Raw genomic sequence first — 18,626 nt, forward strand, 5'->3', positions numbered from 1 at the left:
AGTATTTGTTTTCTCCGCTGCCATCCATGCCGCAGTGGGTGTCGTCTCCGTCATCATCGTTGCTGTTGTTTGGCGTTGGCGTTGGCATCGGTGCTCGTGCTGGTGCTTGGGGTGTCATCGGCAGCGTTGTCGTCACTGGGAAGCGCGTGGCTGGAGACGACGACGTCAACGCCAATGCGGCTCATATGGAAAGCGAGTGGCGGCGCTTGAGTCTCGGAAAATTCGGGGTGGGAGGCAATGCCGGGGACTTGATGGATGTACTGCCTGCTGCCTGCCACGATGGTCTTGTCTGCAATTTGTTCAATTTTCGCAATGGGACGGAAACGGAGGGTAACTTTTCAATTATTTGTAAAATAATCAAGTTAACTGCTACCACAATCAGAGCGCGGGGACTGGGCATGGGCTTGGGCTGCATGAGCGATTACTGGGTTATGCTGGGGTTAGCTCTCGGCTTGCCATCGGTGCCATGTGCCATGTGCACGGGTCTCGGTTTCAAAGGGTATTTGGTTCAAGGACAATTTAGCCGCAAAACTTGATTCGTAGCGGTTTCTGCACGAGTTGGCGAAAAGTCGTGCCTACAGAGTTCCGGCACACGGCAACACCTACTCCATGGAGGAGTCCCATCTCCGGTGTCCTTGCGTGCCGACAACTTTGAGACTCTCCCTCTCTCTCTCTCTCTCTCTCTCTCTGACTATTTGTGGGCCTTTGTCTATTTTATTTATATTGTATTAAAATTTTAACTGGTCTTTACCCTCCCAGGGATCGTAAAAGAAAAGAGTTGCAGTTGCAACTGGGGCGGTAATTAATTTTGCTCGATTTGTTGTCGCTGTGAAAGGATTTGTATGGCCTGCTAATTTGAGGTAATGCGGCCGATAAAGTTTATTTATTTCCATAAGATTTGGGTCAGGGAATGTACGCAAGATGAAATTGATAGGGTTTAATGTTGAATATTCTGAAAGAAATCATTTCTGTAGCATACTTCTTGGGTTCGTGGAGGCCAACGAGAATGATCTACACGCGAGATTGAAACGGTGAAAACGTCCTGCGTGTTATTATGTATTAACGAGCATTTATGTAATTTTAATTATATTTATTTTCTGTACTTTTTATTTATTTATATATTTATTTTATACAATTTCCCATATATTTTACGAGTATTTTGGTGTATTGTAATATTGTAATATTGGCGATTGTTTCCCTTCCCCCATTCAATAAGTTTACAATCCATTTTATTTTCTGGTATCAAAATACACGTTTTTATTAATATCAAATATATTCCAGATCTAGGATAGATTAGGGTAATCAGATTACCGTACCCTCCCCTTATACGACAGGTAATACTTAATTACTATTTCAAAACAGTTTCCTTTGAATCCGCTCCTGGAAAGAGAAAAAAATCTTACTACTGGATGCATTGAACTCAAAGTAAAACGACTTTCAGTGGCGTGCGGCAACGAAAGAGGAGAAAGCTTTCGTTTCGCCCAAGAAGCTTTTCTCCAACATGGAGCACACACCCCGAAAGAGAGACCATGTGCGAGGGGGGGGGGGGAGGGGACGCAGTGATAGTAAAAGAGTGGCAAAGCATCAGACAACGAACGAGCACCCTTCGGTTGTCCATGCTCCGACGGAGCACCCGAAGCAGCTGGCAGCGCCAGCGGCAGCCGAGGCCCCAAAGCGATGCAACAAATATAAGAACCGAAGCTCTTGGCGTCAGCGAAAACATTTATAACGGAAAACTCCTGGCGTGTGGACGTGTTTAGACGTGTCGTGGCCTCTGATTTTTGTCGCGCCTTTCGCCTGCTCTGCTTGCGTCTTTAGTGTATTATTCAGATTCGTATTATTCTTTCTGCCGAGTGCTGTCCCCCGTATATCACTGCTTGACGCGCACTCCCACCATACGACCATACGACCACTTAGTATTCCATTCGCGAAAAATAATAAGAAACAAAATGAAATAAAATAAAAAGAAATTCAAACAAAACAAAAAACAAAAACAAAAGATATATCCCTCCCATTCATCTTGTTGCCAAATTACGGGTACATTGTAGTTCTAATTGTGAAGCAACCTTGAAATTTTCTAAGCACGCTGGAAGTTGCATAAAAAACAACAAACACAAATTATTAAGTGGCGTCTTTTGGACAATTGCAATGTGACTTTCGAAGTGTAAACGAAGCTTTGTTGTAGTTTTGTTTGCCAAAAAGAGAATCAGGTGAATACCGTCGCGACTAAAAGGTTGTATTCAATCGAATACCCCCATACTGAAAAAATACCACAGAGGACTGCGAGTTCTATTTTGGATTAGATTACTGATCTAAAGGATTTAAGAAGCACAGAAATGGGCACTATCGGTGAGTTTTACGAATATTGCAACAAAGTAAAGTAAATTACATATGCCAAATTCAACCTTATACTACATTTCCATAAGTAAGCATATTTATTTAAGGAACTAGTTTTTTCATTTCTCGGAAAAGTCCTTATGTTTATTAGTCAATCGTTCTACATGCATTCTACCTTCCATCTGCTAAGATAACCTTCCTTCTCTTTTTATATTTGCCGGGTCTGCATTTGCATTTGCAACTCAACTGGTAATCGAAATTCCTGGAAATTTGCATTATATCATTAATTCAACTCCTTCGTCGTATCCTCCACAAACGAGAGTCTTATCCATTAGTTCCCAGAACTGGCTGTATCATTTCCACGAATATTATACTACCTTATGTTATGCAACCGTTGCTCCAACAGAGTTACAGCTTACATCAGAACATTGCCACTTTTACATCGACAAGGGACAGATGCCACAGTTCATTGAACCCATTGCATTGGTCATTCATTCATTCTCCCTCTATCCTTCAGGAATTCAGTACCATCGAATAGTTCCTTGAACTGCTTATCTCATTCCCCCACCCATTTATATTCCATTTTCTTATGCGATTCAAACAGTAGTTGCACAATTTCCTCCGTTTCTTTGATTACATGTCATCCTATCCCATAATCTATTGTTAGTTCTCTCTGGGCAACATCCAACACGGGGTCCAACCCAACAGTTACATGAATAATCCCTTTTCGAAAAGCTCAAACGACACTGTCGGGATTCCTCGCAATTATAACCGAATGTGGGGGGCGGGGCGGTGCGAGTCCTGCCGGTGGCCCTGCCACTCTTGGTACGCTCCTGTTGTGCGCTGTACTGCTTGCTTTTCAATTATCCTGCCTAAAAATAGACCCTCACGCACAAAGCCGGCGAAAGAGCAATCAACCCACATTCTGGGAGGGGGCGGAATCGGCTCTTGGACTGCCTTTCAACGCCATCCCAAAAATACTCGTAAAATACGAAGAGAAAATCAAGCGACAAATGACAACGACGTCATTATCATAAACATGGTCTGGTCTACTCGCGCTGGGTCTCGTCGGGTCGCCTCTTGTGGGCCTGGCCGCTAAATTTCTACGAATTTTGTTTATCCAAAATGTATAAAATAAATAATATGCCACCGAACAAATGGGGCTGGGACAGCGGAGGGGTTGCGGATGGGGATAGACCCTAAAACTCATAATCGAATGACGCACGAGATTCTGATTTCTCTATATAAAGAATACTTATACCTATGTATGTACATATGTACGTACGGATATATATAAGTAGGTATATAATATATATGTATCATCCACCCATTGTAGGCCAGTCATCAGGCTGTGTTGTTTGTCCAGCTTTTGGGTGCGCCTGGACTTGGTTAAATCCGCCCACGGTCCCAGCTGTAGAGCAGCAACACCCACAGCTATAACTACAGCTACAATCCCTGGCAGTGTTACAGCTACAAATGCGCTGTGATTGCCATCTCAGTGGCGGCTAGGGTTTCGGGGAGGTAGTACTTGTGCCTCAATGGGTTCATTGTGTGCCACACGATACGACAGTTGCATACACAAGTGGCAGTCAGCCATCCAGCCACCTTGTGGGGCAGTGCAGGATCTGTGTGTGCCATTTTCTGTGTGGGTTGTATGGCCGTTGGTGGTGGGGTCGCATTAAACACGCTTGACATGCTGCTCAGTGTTGAAACATCATCAAAGCTCATTTCTCTTTTCATGACAAAGCGTCAGCAAAAAGTTCACAGTTGAATATAACCATTGATATTATCGCAAAAAATGCCACACAGTCCTTATGCATTTAAAATTCCACACACACCCCTTCCAGGCACTAGAATATAGTTTCATAAGGTTAATCCTTGAGTAAACATACTACATTGGTTTACTCCAATGAAAAGATAAATTAATTCTACGAAACAAAGGCTTCTTCTTTAGCCTTTAGATAATTGAATTGCCAAAGACATGATAATAAAAATATGGTATACATTAATATTGATTAGCCACTTTATTCTGCTTTAATGTTCCGTTTTATGAGTGCATTTGGCCTGTGATTAGATGCGACTAACATACTTCAAATTTTCAATATTGTGATGGGCGCAATTCAATTTCATGATGGGGCAAGTCGGCTGCTTATGGAGACACTTGCAGTAGACGAAGCGCTCCATCAGGTGCTCTTCGAACTCCTCGGGCTGCGCCTCGGTCTTCAGCAGCTCCCGATACTCCTCCACGCTCTCCAGATTCAAGGGATCCAGCTGATGCATGTAGCACTTGAGTTTGAGCACTGTGGCATGGAAATAGTTGAATATATCGACGGCCATTATCTTGTGATGCTGTATACATCGATGATGCGGATCGCCCATGATCAGTGGCGTCTCCAGCTTCTTGTTCAGCCGATTGTAGGCCGCATAGAACTTCTTGCAGTGCGTGTCCAGCTCCATCACCGAGTGCTTCATTTTGTTGCTGGCGAAAAACAATCTCTAAACGAATGTAATGGTACTTAGATTCGGACTAGACTTACTTGGAAGCTCGTAGCACTTCTAGCTTTTCCTCGTATTCATTGACCAGCGCCTCCTCCGTGGATAGAGTGTAGACCTCGGGATAGCGACACCCAATAACACAACTAATCAGGATTAGGTATCTTTGCGTCAGCAGCCACACTCTCTCGATGAGAATCTTTTGGGCCTCCATTTCGCACAGATAAATCTTGTAGTAGTCCCCATATTGTGTCTCCAGATCCACCAGCAGTCCCAGCACTTCTGCCTCTGTCTCGTAGTGATCCTGCAGCTGTGGCGTCAAATGCGGCTCCTCCTCGTTGATTAAGGATTCCTCCATTTCGTGTTGCTTTTGGTGCTCTGTCATTGTTTTTGGAATATTCTAGTACAAGTGGTTCAAGGCTTACTATTCGATGGGGGGTGCCCATAAAATATAATTCCAATTTCTTTCATCAAACGGATAATTCGAATTTGAGGGTAAACTAATTTGTTTGGCATGGGAAATATCCAAACGAAAATGGTTAAAAATCGCTCGCTGTTTAATAAAAATCAGATGGGAATCAATTGCTACTTACGCAACATTCATTTTTCACAGATATCGATTTAAAACAGATTTGTCTATTTAAATCTATCTAAATACGTCACGTAAGATATGTACAAAGGAAATGAACATCGAATCTAATGAATGTTGAGCATGTGATAGTCCAAATAAAAATATACAAAATATAAAATTAATATGTGGCCCACGGGGTGGAACGACGGAACCATCCAAAATTCATTGAAGCATTGGAAAAGATGCTTTGATTGATTCTCAATTTCGAGCATTTTCATTCGCTGTTCGAATGCATCGAAAACGGAAATTAAATTGCCAAAAATTTGTATCTGTCGAGGAGGATGATGCTCTCTCTCTCTCGATCTCTGTCTATCTGCTCTCCCAATACGTACATGTATATATCCCCATAAAATATATCTTTTTTTAAATGCGTAATTTTGTTGTTGTATTGGGCAACCGACGCGCCGCATCATTAATGAAGTGCGAAGCCAATTGCCGCCTTCAACAATTTCCACCAAGACCAGACAGACTCTGTCTGTTCAGATATACATACATATATATGTACCCACAGAGATATGTGTATATACATATACGGGTATAAGTAGTAAAGGGGAGAAATTTGAACCGTGGGCACGTCAAGCCTCATAGCAAACATTACGGATTCCGGATTTCGGAATGCTCCTACTCATCCTTCAATATTACTCAAATAAACAAAAGAGAACATTTGGGGGGGGATACATTGTTTGTAAAAATATTAAATGCGCCTCAACAATAACAATAATAATGTGTATTGTATTTAAAAAAGCAAAAATCAATGCATGGTTGGGTGTCACGAGTGTGAAAAAGGAAGTACTTGTAAGTACTCGTAAAAATGCCCTTGAATAAATTCTGAGAAAAATATTTACACGAAATACGATACATTTTTGAGAAATGGAGGGGGGCACTTTTGATTGTTGAAATTGGTTTGAAGGAATGAAAGTGTTTTAATTGGGCTTAAACATTATTATATTTGAATTTTTTGTTTCTGACTCTACCAAACTATCTTTTCCTTAGAATTTTCCCTACAATTGAAATGGTTTATATGTGGTTCCAATAACATCACTTAACGCTTCTTCATGCAGTTTTCCAATCTCATAATTTTTTCTCACAAAAGAAGACCTCAAAAACTTGGAAAAGAAAATAAATTTGGAAACAAAAGAAACTAAAAAGCCATGGCAACGCACATTTTGCACACACACGCACACATTTTTCTCGGGGTCTCTGTTTGTTTATGATTTTCTTGAATTTTTAATTGCCAAAGCGGTGCGGCACACGCGTCGTATGCGCGATGTCTTCTACGGTGTAATCTGTTTAGGCTATTTTGGACAGCCCCCGAGTGTTTGTTGCGGGCCCTCAAGATGTTTTCGCTCAACACCGACCGGCTAATGGGTACTCGTATTGTACACCCTCCCATTCCCATCTTTATCTTGCTCTTTTTAACCGATCCCTCTCTCTCCGTCTGGCAGTCTGCCTGTGTCTGTCTGTCTCTTTGTCTCTGTGTGTAAGTTGTTTTCAATTGTGCGGCTTTCGGTGAGGCATTTTATGTAATTAATTCTCTTGAATTATGGCGAACAAAAATGTTGTTTGATAGTGTTGGGGCCACCAGATTTATGGGAAGGTGCAATGAACCTCTCGAGGCAGATACTCGTAATTGCATATAGCAGATGAGCGCAAGAGAAACGATCGCCATTTGTTGTCTTAATTATTTATCATTAATATCCATAAATAGTGGGGGAATACATTGTGAGTTGAAGAATCTTAAAGTGGTTCAGAAATATCCCTTAAACCATTCGCAACTTTCTCCGCTTGTCTGGCCCTTGACCTTTACCTTGAATTGTAGTACTCTATAATTCCCTCATTTATCATCGAGAGAAAAATACACTCCACTCTTCTTCAAGTTCGATAAAAAAGAGATAATCAAAGCCATAGAGACTTGTCTCCTGTCAAAACGAATCATTTTCAGTTAGCCGTAAAAATGGGATTTATGCTAATTTGCTTTTTATGACCAAAGTACCCAAATAAACGAAATAAAAGAAGAAAACGTCCCAAAAATAAACTGTGACAAGAAGAAGACGCTGTCGTGGGAATAAACAGAACTTTATATTGTCATTGTTCATAAATAACATAACTAAGTGCCGCTGCGAGTATACAAATAAATAGTTGACACAATGCTTGGGTTTGGCTGGGGCATGCATCCTCAGAGCACAACAAATGGTGGAGCTGAATTCTTTTTATTCAATACATATTCCTAATCATAAGCCACCTGCAACACTCCATTTCATGAGCCTATTCCACTAACCCCAATAGTCACACCTAATGGATGCCTATGGATACTCTTCTATGCCAATTTGCATTGACAAATGTGGTAGCACCAGTGGTTTTGGGATTTGTTTCTTTCCTGTCGCATACGACTATTCTGCCCGCCGCTTCTTTCGCTTTCTACGCGTTGATCCGTGGGACAAGGTCGTGCCGTCGCCTGTCGTCGCGAGAAATATTATGGCCAACCAAAAGATAAAATATATAAGTATCGGAGATCTACATATACTTATATGTATTCGTATATGTATAAGTGCATATGTATACCCCCACTGAAGTCTGATGTCTGTGACTGCACACAGGTTTTGGCCAACTGTTTGGGTGTACGAACGGGGTCGCCTTCTGTGCGTTTGTGACGCGCTTTTTGCCATTGACACGCAATAAAAATATGGCATTTAAATATTGTAAAATTTCATAATGAGCACACACATGAAAAGATATTGCCGTCTTAATTGGTTTAACCCTCTCTGGGCCAACGATTAAAAAGCATTGGGGCACAAATCAATGAAAGATGTTCGGTTGTAATGTTCGGTAAATGGGATTTAAAACGGTAGAGAATTACAATCGTTGGTCCAGAGAGTACTAAAAAGGTTGCGCCTGCTTTCATTAATCGCAAAGTGAAGCCAATAGCAGTTGCTTTTTTAGACTGTTAAATTAATAGTAGAAGCTTACAAATTGTACAGAACTTTCGTATTACTATGAAATACTGATGTATATTTCACAGACGGAGCTGATATCTATCTGTATAACCATGAGACCACTTCAGTTTGCGAATTACATGGACTTTGTTCCATCAAAATAAAGATCTATATCCAGTTAAAATAGAAATTATCTCTACAAATCCCTCAACCACCTCCCATACCATACCACACCGTGCCCGATGCCTTTTGTATATTTTCTGTATGGTGGCATAAAAGAGAAAGTCGGATAGGGGAAAGCCAGACATATAGTAAATGGATGAGAAAGAGAAGAAAACCAAAAAGGCAGAATGCGTGGGCTACGGATCCCATCCCATACGCGAGTATATACATATGTACATACGAGTACGAGTATGTATGCGAGTACGCGTGTGTGTAGTATTTAATAAATTATTAATTTTCACTACGCTTTAGCTGCCTCAAACATCACATGAATCTTACGTCTATATAGTCGTCGGATAGCCCATAAATGTTTACTATACAAATGGCAAATATTTTACGCAGTCTCTCTCCTTCTTATGGTGGCTAACATTTTTTGATTGAACATTCAACTTATTTGTTTAATTAATGTACCTTTATCTTTGCTCTCCTCAACCCACCAATGATTTGATCTTTGTTTATTTTGGTTATATTCCATTTTGATACAAGCTTTTTAGCCACAACAATTGTTTGAGTAAAGCTCCTTTAAAAGGAACCGGTTTTAACCGTTCTGTCTAGACTCTAGAAGGGGGTGTTTTTTTGTGATTTTGTTTACACTCCATCCACGTGATGATGATGTTTCATTGAGTTTTCTTTTAAAATGTTTGTGTTTTTGTCTCCAGCAACGTCTGCCAGCCAGGGCAGAGTTCTCTATATTGTTTTCGCTTTCATTTTTCTTTCATTCTCTGTGGCTTTTTGTTGAGAAAGATTGATTTTTGTGTCTCACTGAGACACAGCATGGAAATGAAAATTAATTCAAAATCGGTTCTTTTCAGGTCACCTACAGATACTTTTTGAATTCCTGCTTAAACTGCAACTCGCTCTTTCCCTTAATAAACAACTCGAATGCCACATAATAAATCACAATCAAAGTATCTATCTATTCAAATCCTAAATGAACCAATTTCCATATCCGTTTCCCTTTTGAGAGGGAAACAATTGATTATTTCACTCATCGAAACTTCAAGTTGATGTCAGGTGCCGGTGCCCCATTCCTGACGTGTGCAATGCAAATATTATTATTAGCGTTACTTACAATTATTTACGAGCATTCAGAATGTTCCGTTCCGAGAAATACAAACTCGTAATATCCCACATAGACAGGAGACCGGAGACAGGAGACGGGAGATATTAAACAGCAATTGTATGCCAAATGTTTGGTGGAACTTATTTGTTTTCACAGTACTCGCATTGAGGTTCCACTTAATTTATGGACTGCTCTCAGACATTGTCTTACCTTCTGGCTGTGTGTGGGAGAACTATTCTATATTATTTATAAGGTCTCTCTCCGTTGGCCATTTCTCATATTTGAGAATTTTCTCAACCCCACTTACAACATTCTTCACCTTCATTATCATCAGCACGGATAAGTTTGATAAATGATTTGACGTAGGCACTCGCCTTGACCTTACCTTGAAAATTGACAGCTACATGAAATTTTGTTTTTTACATGACATTCCCATTTTTTCCACACACTCATTTTCCATTTTCCTGAGCGCGTAATTACAAATTTGTCGGCTATAGGGGAGGCTATTTATAAGAATTTATTTACACAAATAAAAATATATATCATAAGCTTACAGAGCGCGAGCAAAGAAAATTAAATATATCGTAAAGGCGGAACTATTTAAATAATTTATGGAAATGGTGGCGTGGGCGACCACTTTTACCACTCAATGTGCAACGGGGGTAGTCACGGGATGGAGAGTGTTTAATACTCATCCTTTCAGAGGGTATAATTAATTAAATTTGACCGCCAAAGTGGGATCCCTATATCATTCGAGTAAAGCTGCCATAGGAAAAATCGTTAGTGGGGAAAAAACTTATTTGCTTTTAATGATAATTCAATCAAATAAAATCACAATTAAATCATATCATACGTCTTTGGTAGGAATAATCCAGATCTGCTAGGGTATCTTGTCCTTCTGTTTTCTCATTGGCCCCGACATGACACTCTGTCTGTCAAGCGGCACTCAAGAAAACCCAGGGCTTATAGAGTGTGCTCTTCTAAGCCTACCTGTACGAGTACAACCACTTGTGCAGATATCCTTCACCTCGTCATATACTGTACATCTACTCGTGATGGTCATGTGCGCAGTTTTCCAAAGAGCAGCTGTCCCTCGCAGTTGGTGGTTGGTTCTTTTGCTCCTAGAGTGCTGCCATATATCAATAAAACGTAGACAAGGCGGGGCGGAAACACGCCCTCCTTTTTTTGCTAAAAATATATACTCTTTGGGAACAGAGAGAGAGAAACAGAGAAAGCTAATTAAACCATATTTAACGCGTTTTATAAATACAGCAAACAAAATATATAATATGTATTTTATTTTATCTCTTTTACCCTATAAAAAATCATACGCACACTTATATTTAAAACAACACACACACAAAAGAATACTTCTATTAATATTTATTTATTTAATATTTGTTTTTGTTTTTATTTTTAATTTATTTTTGTTTATTTTCGTTGTTTTGTTGGTGGTCTTTTGCTTTTGTTTGTGGGCGCAGCGGAAATTTTGTTTTAAGTCGTTAGTTTTTATTGAATTGTTGTATAATAAGCAAGCCGAATGCTTAGCTTTTCCATTTCAACAAGTTTTCGTTTTCAACAGCTACCCACTGAATTAGTAATTAGATCAAATGTTGTAAAAGATTTTGTCAGGGGAGTGCATGACCACTCCTCATGTAAAAATCGAAAAATGGGAGGATATTAAGAGTATTAATAAAAATAATTGCAATATTAATTGTAATTATCCATCATTAATGGGTCCATAAACGTTCATGCCTTCAAGTTATTCTTCCTGCAGTGCAGACCATGATTTTGGGAGATTTTGAACAGGAAACACCAATACATTTATATCGATTACCCATCATAGTAGATATTAATGGATTCCGATTTCTCTATATTATTGTATTTTATGTGTGGTTTGGCCTTCTTTTAAGACCTTCTCTCAATGTTTTCCATCCTTGATCAAGAAAACAGCCGATAATAAAAGCATTTCCTATTGTAAACACTTGCAAAATCCTCCTCTTTGAAAACAATGAACATGCATTTTTATATATTGACTGTTGAAATCCTTACCCATATAGCATACATCGGAATAAATCGGAAAGCTGTTGCCTTTTCCGTGTTATAGAAAAATCAACAAATAGCCCAAAAAATCAAATTGTGGGTATATTGTAACAAAACTGTCTTGACCCAAATTGGTGTATGTGTGTGTGTGTGTTTGTATTCTCCTGTAAACAATCGAAGCAAATCTGAATTACGATTATACTATTTATATATAGAAAAGTACAAGTACTTAATACCTGGAAAGATGAAGAAATAAAATATAATTTAAATGTATTTTTCATGATAAATGGAAATGGAAATGAGGAGCAGAGCAGCACATTGTCGTAGGTCCCACATATCCTATATATGCATGCATGCCAGTCTCTTGGACTCTTTCGAGAGTTGATGTAGGTCTTGGTAAACGTACTTATGTAAGTTTCCCTCCGAAGCACAAAAGATGAAGGCATTAAGTCAACAAGATTCCCCCAGATGGAGCAATCAATTCGAATCAATTGTTTTTGGGTTGCTGCAGCAGGGGGAGCACTACAACCAAGTATTGGAGCCAGACATAGCGTCCGGCATTGTCCGGTCGATGGTCTCCGCTTCTCCGAGTCTCTGATTCCCCAGCCATTCATCATCCTCTGCAGAGACTCTGCTCTGGGTGCTGTGCTGATCTAAAAGTGTTTCTCATTTTATTTTGTAATAATACAAAACTTACAAATGGTCGAAGACGCCGACGGGGCTGCTTCAGCCTCAGACGCAGCCTCGTTGGCCTATAGATACAAATGTATCTGTATCTGTGTGCTTGTGTGTGTTTGGCTATAACTGTGCGCTTGTACGAGTATGTGGCACGCCGACCGACAACGACTTTTCCATTGACGTCAGCAATGCCCCCAAAGTCGCGCACACTGTCGGGCGGGTTGCCAAGCAGGCGGGGAATCGGGACACGACTCTCGTTGTTGCTGTTGTTTGTTGTTGTTGTTGGAGACCAGGGCGACAATCAGGGGCAGGGGCATGCGGCATGGTGCAGGACCGGGTGTTGTCCGGGGCACGGAAATGGGGAGTAACCGAACTGTGAGAACCGAAACGTACATTTTGGCAGTCACTCATACGAGTGTTGGAGATCTGATGCTGATGCCCCCCTCACCTGATGCCTGGTTCCCCCATTCTGGATCTGTTCGTTGAGTTTTTCTGATTCTGTTGATTGAATGGTTAGGAAGGGATTAATCATTACAATAAAAAAAAAAAATTGGCTTGTAAACTACTAAATATATTCCATGCCAGGCTTCCCCCATTCCAGACAGAAAATTCTGGATAAAATAGTTGCTCTACTCAAATATTAAATTTAATTTCAAAATTATTATCCCTAAACGTATTCATTAATCCCAATGTGGTCCAGGGTATCCTCCAGTCGACCATTGCCTATCCTTAAAATGTTCATCTGTCGCAAGAATTTAAATTTTGCTATTTGCTGGCAGGTCGATGGTTCTCCTGGCGCCTTTGTTTCCATTGCATTTCACAGTCTGCCAAAGCTACATATCTCCTCCTCGTACAGCTAATGTCTGACTAGCCATACAATCCTGAGGATTGTTTATTTTGACCCACTGTTTATTCGAGACTGACTCCCCCCTTGGGCTGCGGTCGGATAGATAATTTCCACGGAAATTCTGGCTTCCTTCTATATTTAGAGCTGCAAAAATGCATCTCATCTCTCCGACGACTGACGACTGCCTGCTGACCCTTTTTGGCTCATTTGTGGCTTTTGGCTATTTCGGGCATGCAAAGTGTTTTGCTGCGGATCGGCGAAAGAAATTATTGAGATGAAATGGCCATAACGAATACGAGTACTCGTATCATTTGAATCGAGTGTAGCAGCAGCAGCAGCGACGACGACGAAGAGGGATGGCCACCGCGAAGAAAGTGAAAGTTTGATTTATGGCCACACGCAGGCCTCTCTGACTTTTGTATCTCTGTTGATGGTTTTTAATGGTATATAATTAGTTTTCCCCCTTTTTTTTTGTTCATTTATTAGGGATTTGTATGTGGATGCCACCTCTGGCCCCGAGCCAATCAATTCTGGAACGGAAATAGAAATTAGACGAAAGAAAACAAAAAAATAAGAACCAACCAGGCCAGAACAATAATCTTTGACTTTTTGCTGACTGTCCTTTCCCTCAAACTTATGCGAGAGTGTTTTTTTTTTGTTTTTAGCAGTTTTAGGGGTTATTGGGCGCAAGAATTTTCACATTTGCCCCCTCGCAGCCACTTAATATTCCCCCGATGACAAAGAAGGAATGACTTTCGTAATTCGGAATAATAAATGAGAATTAAATTAAAATATTATGGTCTAAAAAAAAATTGAAGGAAGAAAAAGAATTCACCATATTTTTTTTTTCTACATCTATCAATATTAATATGTACCTCCAATCTAACTACCCTCTATAGAAACTATCTACATATTTATCTATAAGAATTTTATACCATATCAGAGATTTTCATAAATTAGTTCAAATGCATTTCTCGCATGCCTCAGGGGCAAATATTATCCGGCCTGCCTTTAACAGTGATTTGTCTAAAATAAAAATATTTTTAAAATATAAGTGCAACTTGGATACGCCTTTACCCCCGCATCTTTGCCTTCTTGCTCCTCCGCAGTTGACACTTTATGAAATACGATTTTGATCGCTAAGCAGAACATATAATTTAACGTCAAAAGCAATTCGCGGTAAAATTGTGAGAAAATCGAGCAAAAATCACATCACGCCCTATAAATGTTTTGCTCTGCTCTGCGTTGATTTAATTTGATTTTAGCTTTAGCTTTGCTGCGATTTTCCAGCTAACGCATTCTCGTTTAGCTTATAAATTCTGTCTGACTGCCTGTCCTGTGTCCCATTCGGCGGCAAATCAAATGATTTTTTCACCATTTCCCAGGCTATGCTATAAATGAAATCAAATGTGGGGGAATAAAAGGGGGCGCTGGGACTGTCAATGGCACTACGCAGATTGTGGTTTCCAAAAATCGCAGCAGTCACAATCTGTGACTAACTGCTGACGTCTTTTGCCTGTATGGCCCGACCCATATATAACCACCTCTACCCAGTGCCTTCAAACATACATACTATATATCTCTCTCTCCATCCATCCATCCATGCCCGATCTGAGATCTACGCAAATTCTGCACTAACTTTGTCACAGACAATTTGGCGACAACCATCGTCTATTTCTCTATGTCTGTCTCTCTGTCTTGGGCGTGGGCGTGGGTGTTGCTTTCCCCCATGGGACGGGTGGGGAGGGCTGTAAGCGCTTTTCTATGTCCACTCTTGTATGATAAATTAATAATTCGCGATGTGGAACACAAAACATAAAAAGAAGCACATCAAACGTTGATTATAAATCATAAGGAACAACCCAAAAATATTTCCAATTAATGCCACACCACAATACAGCAGCAAGATGTGTCTGTGTGTATGTGGCGTTGGCTTTGTTGCGGTCTCTCTTTGGGTAAGAATTTCTGTTGCCAAGGATAGGGTCAAGGCAGAGGTAGACAGAACCATTCGTTTTGAAGATAGTATTGATTGTGGCTAAAGGTCAAGTTTAATGATTGTGAGGATGGCAAACCAAAAGGAAGGTTAAACAGAATTTTGTAATGTCTATGGATAGAATTTGTACCTGTATTTTAGGGAGGGAACGTTTTCTTCTGTGCATCTTCAAAATCTAGAAATAATGAAAAACATTAATTTAAGCCCAACCTTATTCGATATGATATATAATCCTCAATCCTCTTTCTATCTCTTCCAGAGAAACGTTCATTTTCCTTCCGCCTGCGCCGCTCCTTTGGCGATGGAGGCAGCACCAATAGTCGCAACAGCAACAACAACAGCAGCACCTGCACCAATCACAACAACCAGAAGCGATGCAGCACCCCCTTGACACCCACCAGCACCAGTACGGGACGGCTGGAGGTGCCCGGAGCTGCGTCCGTGAGCCGTCGGAGCAGCATCTACAAGAAGCCGGACAAGAATGATGGCGGACAGATCCATTTGATACCGGATGTGGAGCTGCCGCTGATGACGTTCGCCGATCAGTACAACATTGAGAAGACACTGGCGGAGGGATGTTTCGCCAAGATCCTGCTGTGCCGCCACAGGCCCACCAATACGCTGGTGGCCCTGAAGGCAGTCCATGCGGAATTGACCACGATCAAGGAGTTCCAGAAGGAGTTCCACTACAACTACGAGCTGTCGCACCATCACCACATCCTGAGCGCATACACGGTGGCCTTCCAGACCATGGACTACTACGTGTTTGCGATGGAGCATGCCCCGTACGGGGATCTGGCCTCGAACATCGGACCCAATGGCCTGCATGAGAATGCCTGCAAGTTAATATCCGAGCAGTTGAGCTCGGCCCTGGGCTTTATGCACTCGAAGAATCTGGTGCATCGCGATCTGAAGATCGAGAATATTCTGGTGTTTACGCCGGACTTTACCAGGGTGAAGCTGTGCGACTTTGGGGCCACCACCAAGAAGGGTCTGCTGGTGCACAAGGTGAAGCACACGTGGACCAGCTGTGTGCCGCCGGAGCAGCTGGAGCTGATCAAGAACGAGCGCTTCCAGTGCCTGCCCATCAGCGATTCCTGGCAGTTTGGCATCTTGCTGTACAACATCCTCACCGGCAATCCCCCCTGGCAGTCCGCGGACTGGGTCAAGGATCAGTCCTATGCCAACTTCATGAAGTACGAGCAGCGCAAGACGACCAAAGTGCCGGACAGTTTCCGTCGATTTTCGCCCCGTTTGATGCGCTGCTTTCGCAAGTATCTTAGCCACGATCCGGAGGATCGCTGCAAGATCACCGAAGTGACCAAATACATGAAGGACCGCTGGGTTGAGTGCCGCATCTCTACCTCCAAGTCAGCCACCCTCATCTCGCCCACCCACCACGACCAGGACTCATGCATCTATCTGAACCAGCGCGAGGGCCGACTCTCGGGCGATGAGAACAAAATCAGATTCAAGCGCATGATGTCCAGCTATGGCCTGGACATACCCATCGATCCGACCATGGTTCGACGGCGGGTCTGGGACTGGCTATCCACCTGCGATGCCAGCTTTGATCCAGATGTCGAGAGCTTGCATGGGCTGGATATGATTCATTAGAGAGAGCTCTGCCATTGAGAGAGCTTCTTATATCTAATATAATCCTCTGCGGAACTGTTTGAATTTGTAGATCTATGAGATCGTATTTGATATAACTAAAAATATTTATAAATGTTAGCGAAATTTGCTATAGGTATTTAATTTAGTATGAATTAATGTACGGTTAAGGAAACCCAGCAAAAAACAAACAAAAAACACGTCAACGGATTACTTTCCACTAGTGTTACCTTTCTAGTCTTCCGCCACGATGATTTTCTTCGATATATTCTATATATATGTATGATGTGTGATTTACGCGTTACTTACTTTATATATACGATACATATACGGTACGATACCAACTAATGCAATTATTTAGATCTAGAATTTATATATGTATACATACTCCGATATTTGTAGAGAGCAACTAAGGGATGACCAATTACTAGACGTTTAAGTTTTGTTGTATATTTGTAGTAGATAATCTTAATGTCTATCTGTAATCTGTAACTCTCTACCCAGACGATACGATATATCCATAGTCCTTCTATGTGTATCATCGAAATTTTGTATATATTCTCCTACGATTGCATACGACTTTACTATAAATTATATTGATATCCTATGTATACCATATACCATAAAAAAAAAACTGCAACAAATATAGAACCTTAAACTGAGTTTATATGAAAGTTTACAGAATGTTGCTAAAGCCTAAAATATCATTCCAGGTTCACATCCAGGTCCAGATGCTCTCATTAAACATTTTGGCAAACGGATTTCATCCAAACAAAATTTTCATAATCATCATAAAAGTTGTGCAAAAGTTGTTCGGTGGTTCCAGGGGAAACGAAACACAAACTAATCGGTAAATATTTATTGTTTAAATTTTAATTATTTATTGTTGTTTGGATACTGGTGGTGGCCTTTGCAGCAGCCGCAGCAAATCGGATTAGTGTTTGGCTAATTACTTATTCTCTTCTGGGAGGCGTTTTGAAGGTCGTCTCTGTTGTTGACTTTGAAAAGCATCGCGGTCAGGGTGCGGTTCCACAGGGGGGTTTGCTCGGTCCCTGGAGAAGAATAGCCACCAAAAGATATTGGACAGGATGTGACGCCACGATTTGTTCGTGATAAACAATCGATACCAAACACACATGCACACAACACACATCTCAATCATATTCATTCAACAAAAGGTGTGGGGTTGTCTTTTGTTTGGACAGTGGGCGGACCCGGACACATTGTTTGCATTAGGCGTCTTGTCTTCTTCTTGTCATTGCCATTGAACGGAATGGCAATGGATGTCCATGAATCAATGGCTCCTTCGACTCCGATCAATATGCCAACTGATTGATTAATCGTATCGCATTAATCGCGACCTGTAATTAAGTTAAACGCTTGAGGGGTCAGTGGCGTTTCACCTTGACTTTGTTTGACAAAAGACAACAACAGATTCTGGATACCTTTTTATGTGGGCACATGACAGCACTTAAATGTTTTTAATGCCCCTCAGGAAGGGGACTTTTATATTGGCGAGACGAGAAATGTGAACTGGTTTCTCAAAGGATAGGACTTGAAAATACTTTGGAAATTGGAAAAAACTAGTACAGGATAAGCAGTAGAAACCATATGTTGCAGGAAATCATTTTCCCAAAACTAACAAACAAATTAAACAATAAAATATTACTATAATATGAAGCATAAATGTATGCGATATCCCCAAGGGTATTCATCTTGTCTCCACCAATATTTATGTCTGAGCATGGTCGGTGGAAAAAAAAGCGCTAACG

The 18,626-nt window shown here is 41.0% G+C and overlaps 2 protein-coding genes across 2 annotated transcripts; one reads left to right on the forward strand and one right to left on the reverse strand.

Annotated features, from left to right (window-relative positions):
* The first annotated feature begins 1,698 nt into the window (after window positions 1–1,698).
* On the forward strand, window positions 1,699–17,511 carry LOC111074163 (serine/threonine-protein kinase meng-po). Its single transcript, XM_022366845.2, has 2 exons — window positions 1,699–2,349; window positions 15,500–17,511. The coding sequence occupies exons 1-2, from the start codon at window positions 2,337–2,339 to the stop codon at window positions 16,855–16,857; spliced, it is 1,371 nt and encodes a 456-aa protein (XP_022222537.1). The 5' UTR covers window positions 1,699–2,336; the 3' UTR covers window positions 16,858–17,511.
* On the reverse strand, window positions 4,343–5,256 carry LOC111074164. Its single transcript, XM_022366846.2, has 2 exons — window positions 4,875–5,256; window positions 4,343–4,816 (listed from the first exon to the last, which is right to left on the reverse strand). Exons 1-2 carry the CDS (start codon window positions 5,213–5,215, stop codon window positions 4,408–4,410), a joined length of 750 nt encoding a protein of 249 aa, XP_022222538.2. The 5' UTR covers window positions 5,216–5,256; the 3' UTR covers window positions 4,343–4,407.
* Window positions 17,512–18,626: the final 1,115 nt, after the last annotated feature.

Source organism: Drosophila obscura, unplaced genomic scaffold, assembly GCF_018151105.1.
Source record: "Drosophila obscura isolate BZ-5 IFL unplaced genomic scaffold, ASM1815110v1 contig_179, whole genome shotgun sequence".
Taxonomy (NCBI): Eukaryota; Metazoa; Arthropoda; class Insecta; order Diptera; family Drosophilidae; genus Drosophila; species Drosophila obscura.

Excerpts from the sequence above, each read along its gene's own strand:
- LOC111074164 (XM_022366846.2), bottom strand. The coding sequence starts at position 5,215 with ATGACAGAGCACCAAAAGCAACACGAAATGGAGGAATCCTTAATCAAC. Across the intron at positions 4,817-4,874 it reads GAAGTGCTACGAGCTTCCAA|CAACAAAATGAAGCACTCGG; the intron begins GTAAGTCTAGTC and ends GTTTTTCGCCAG.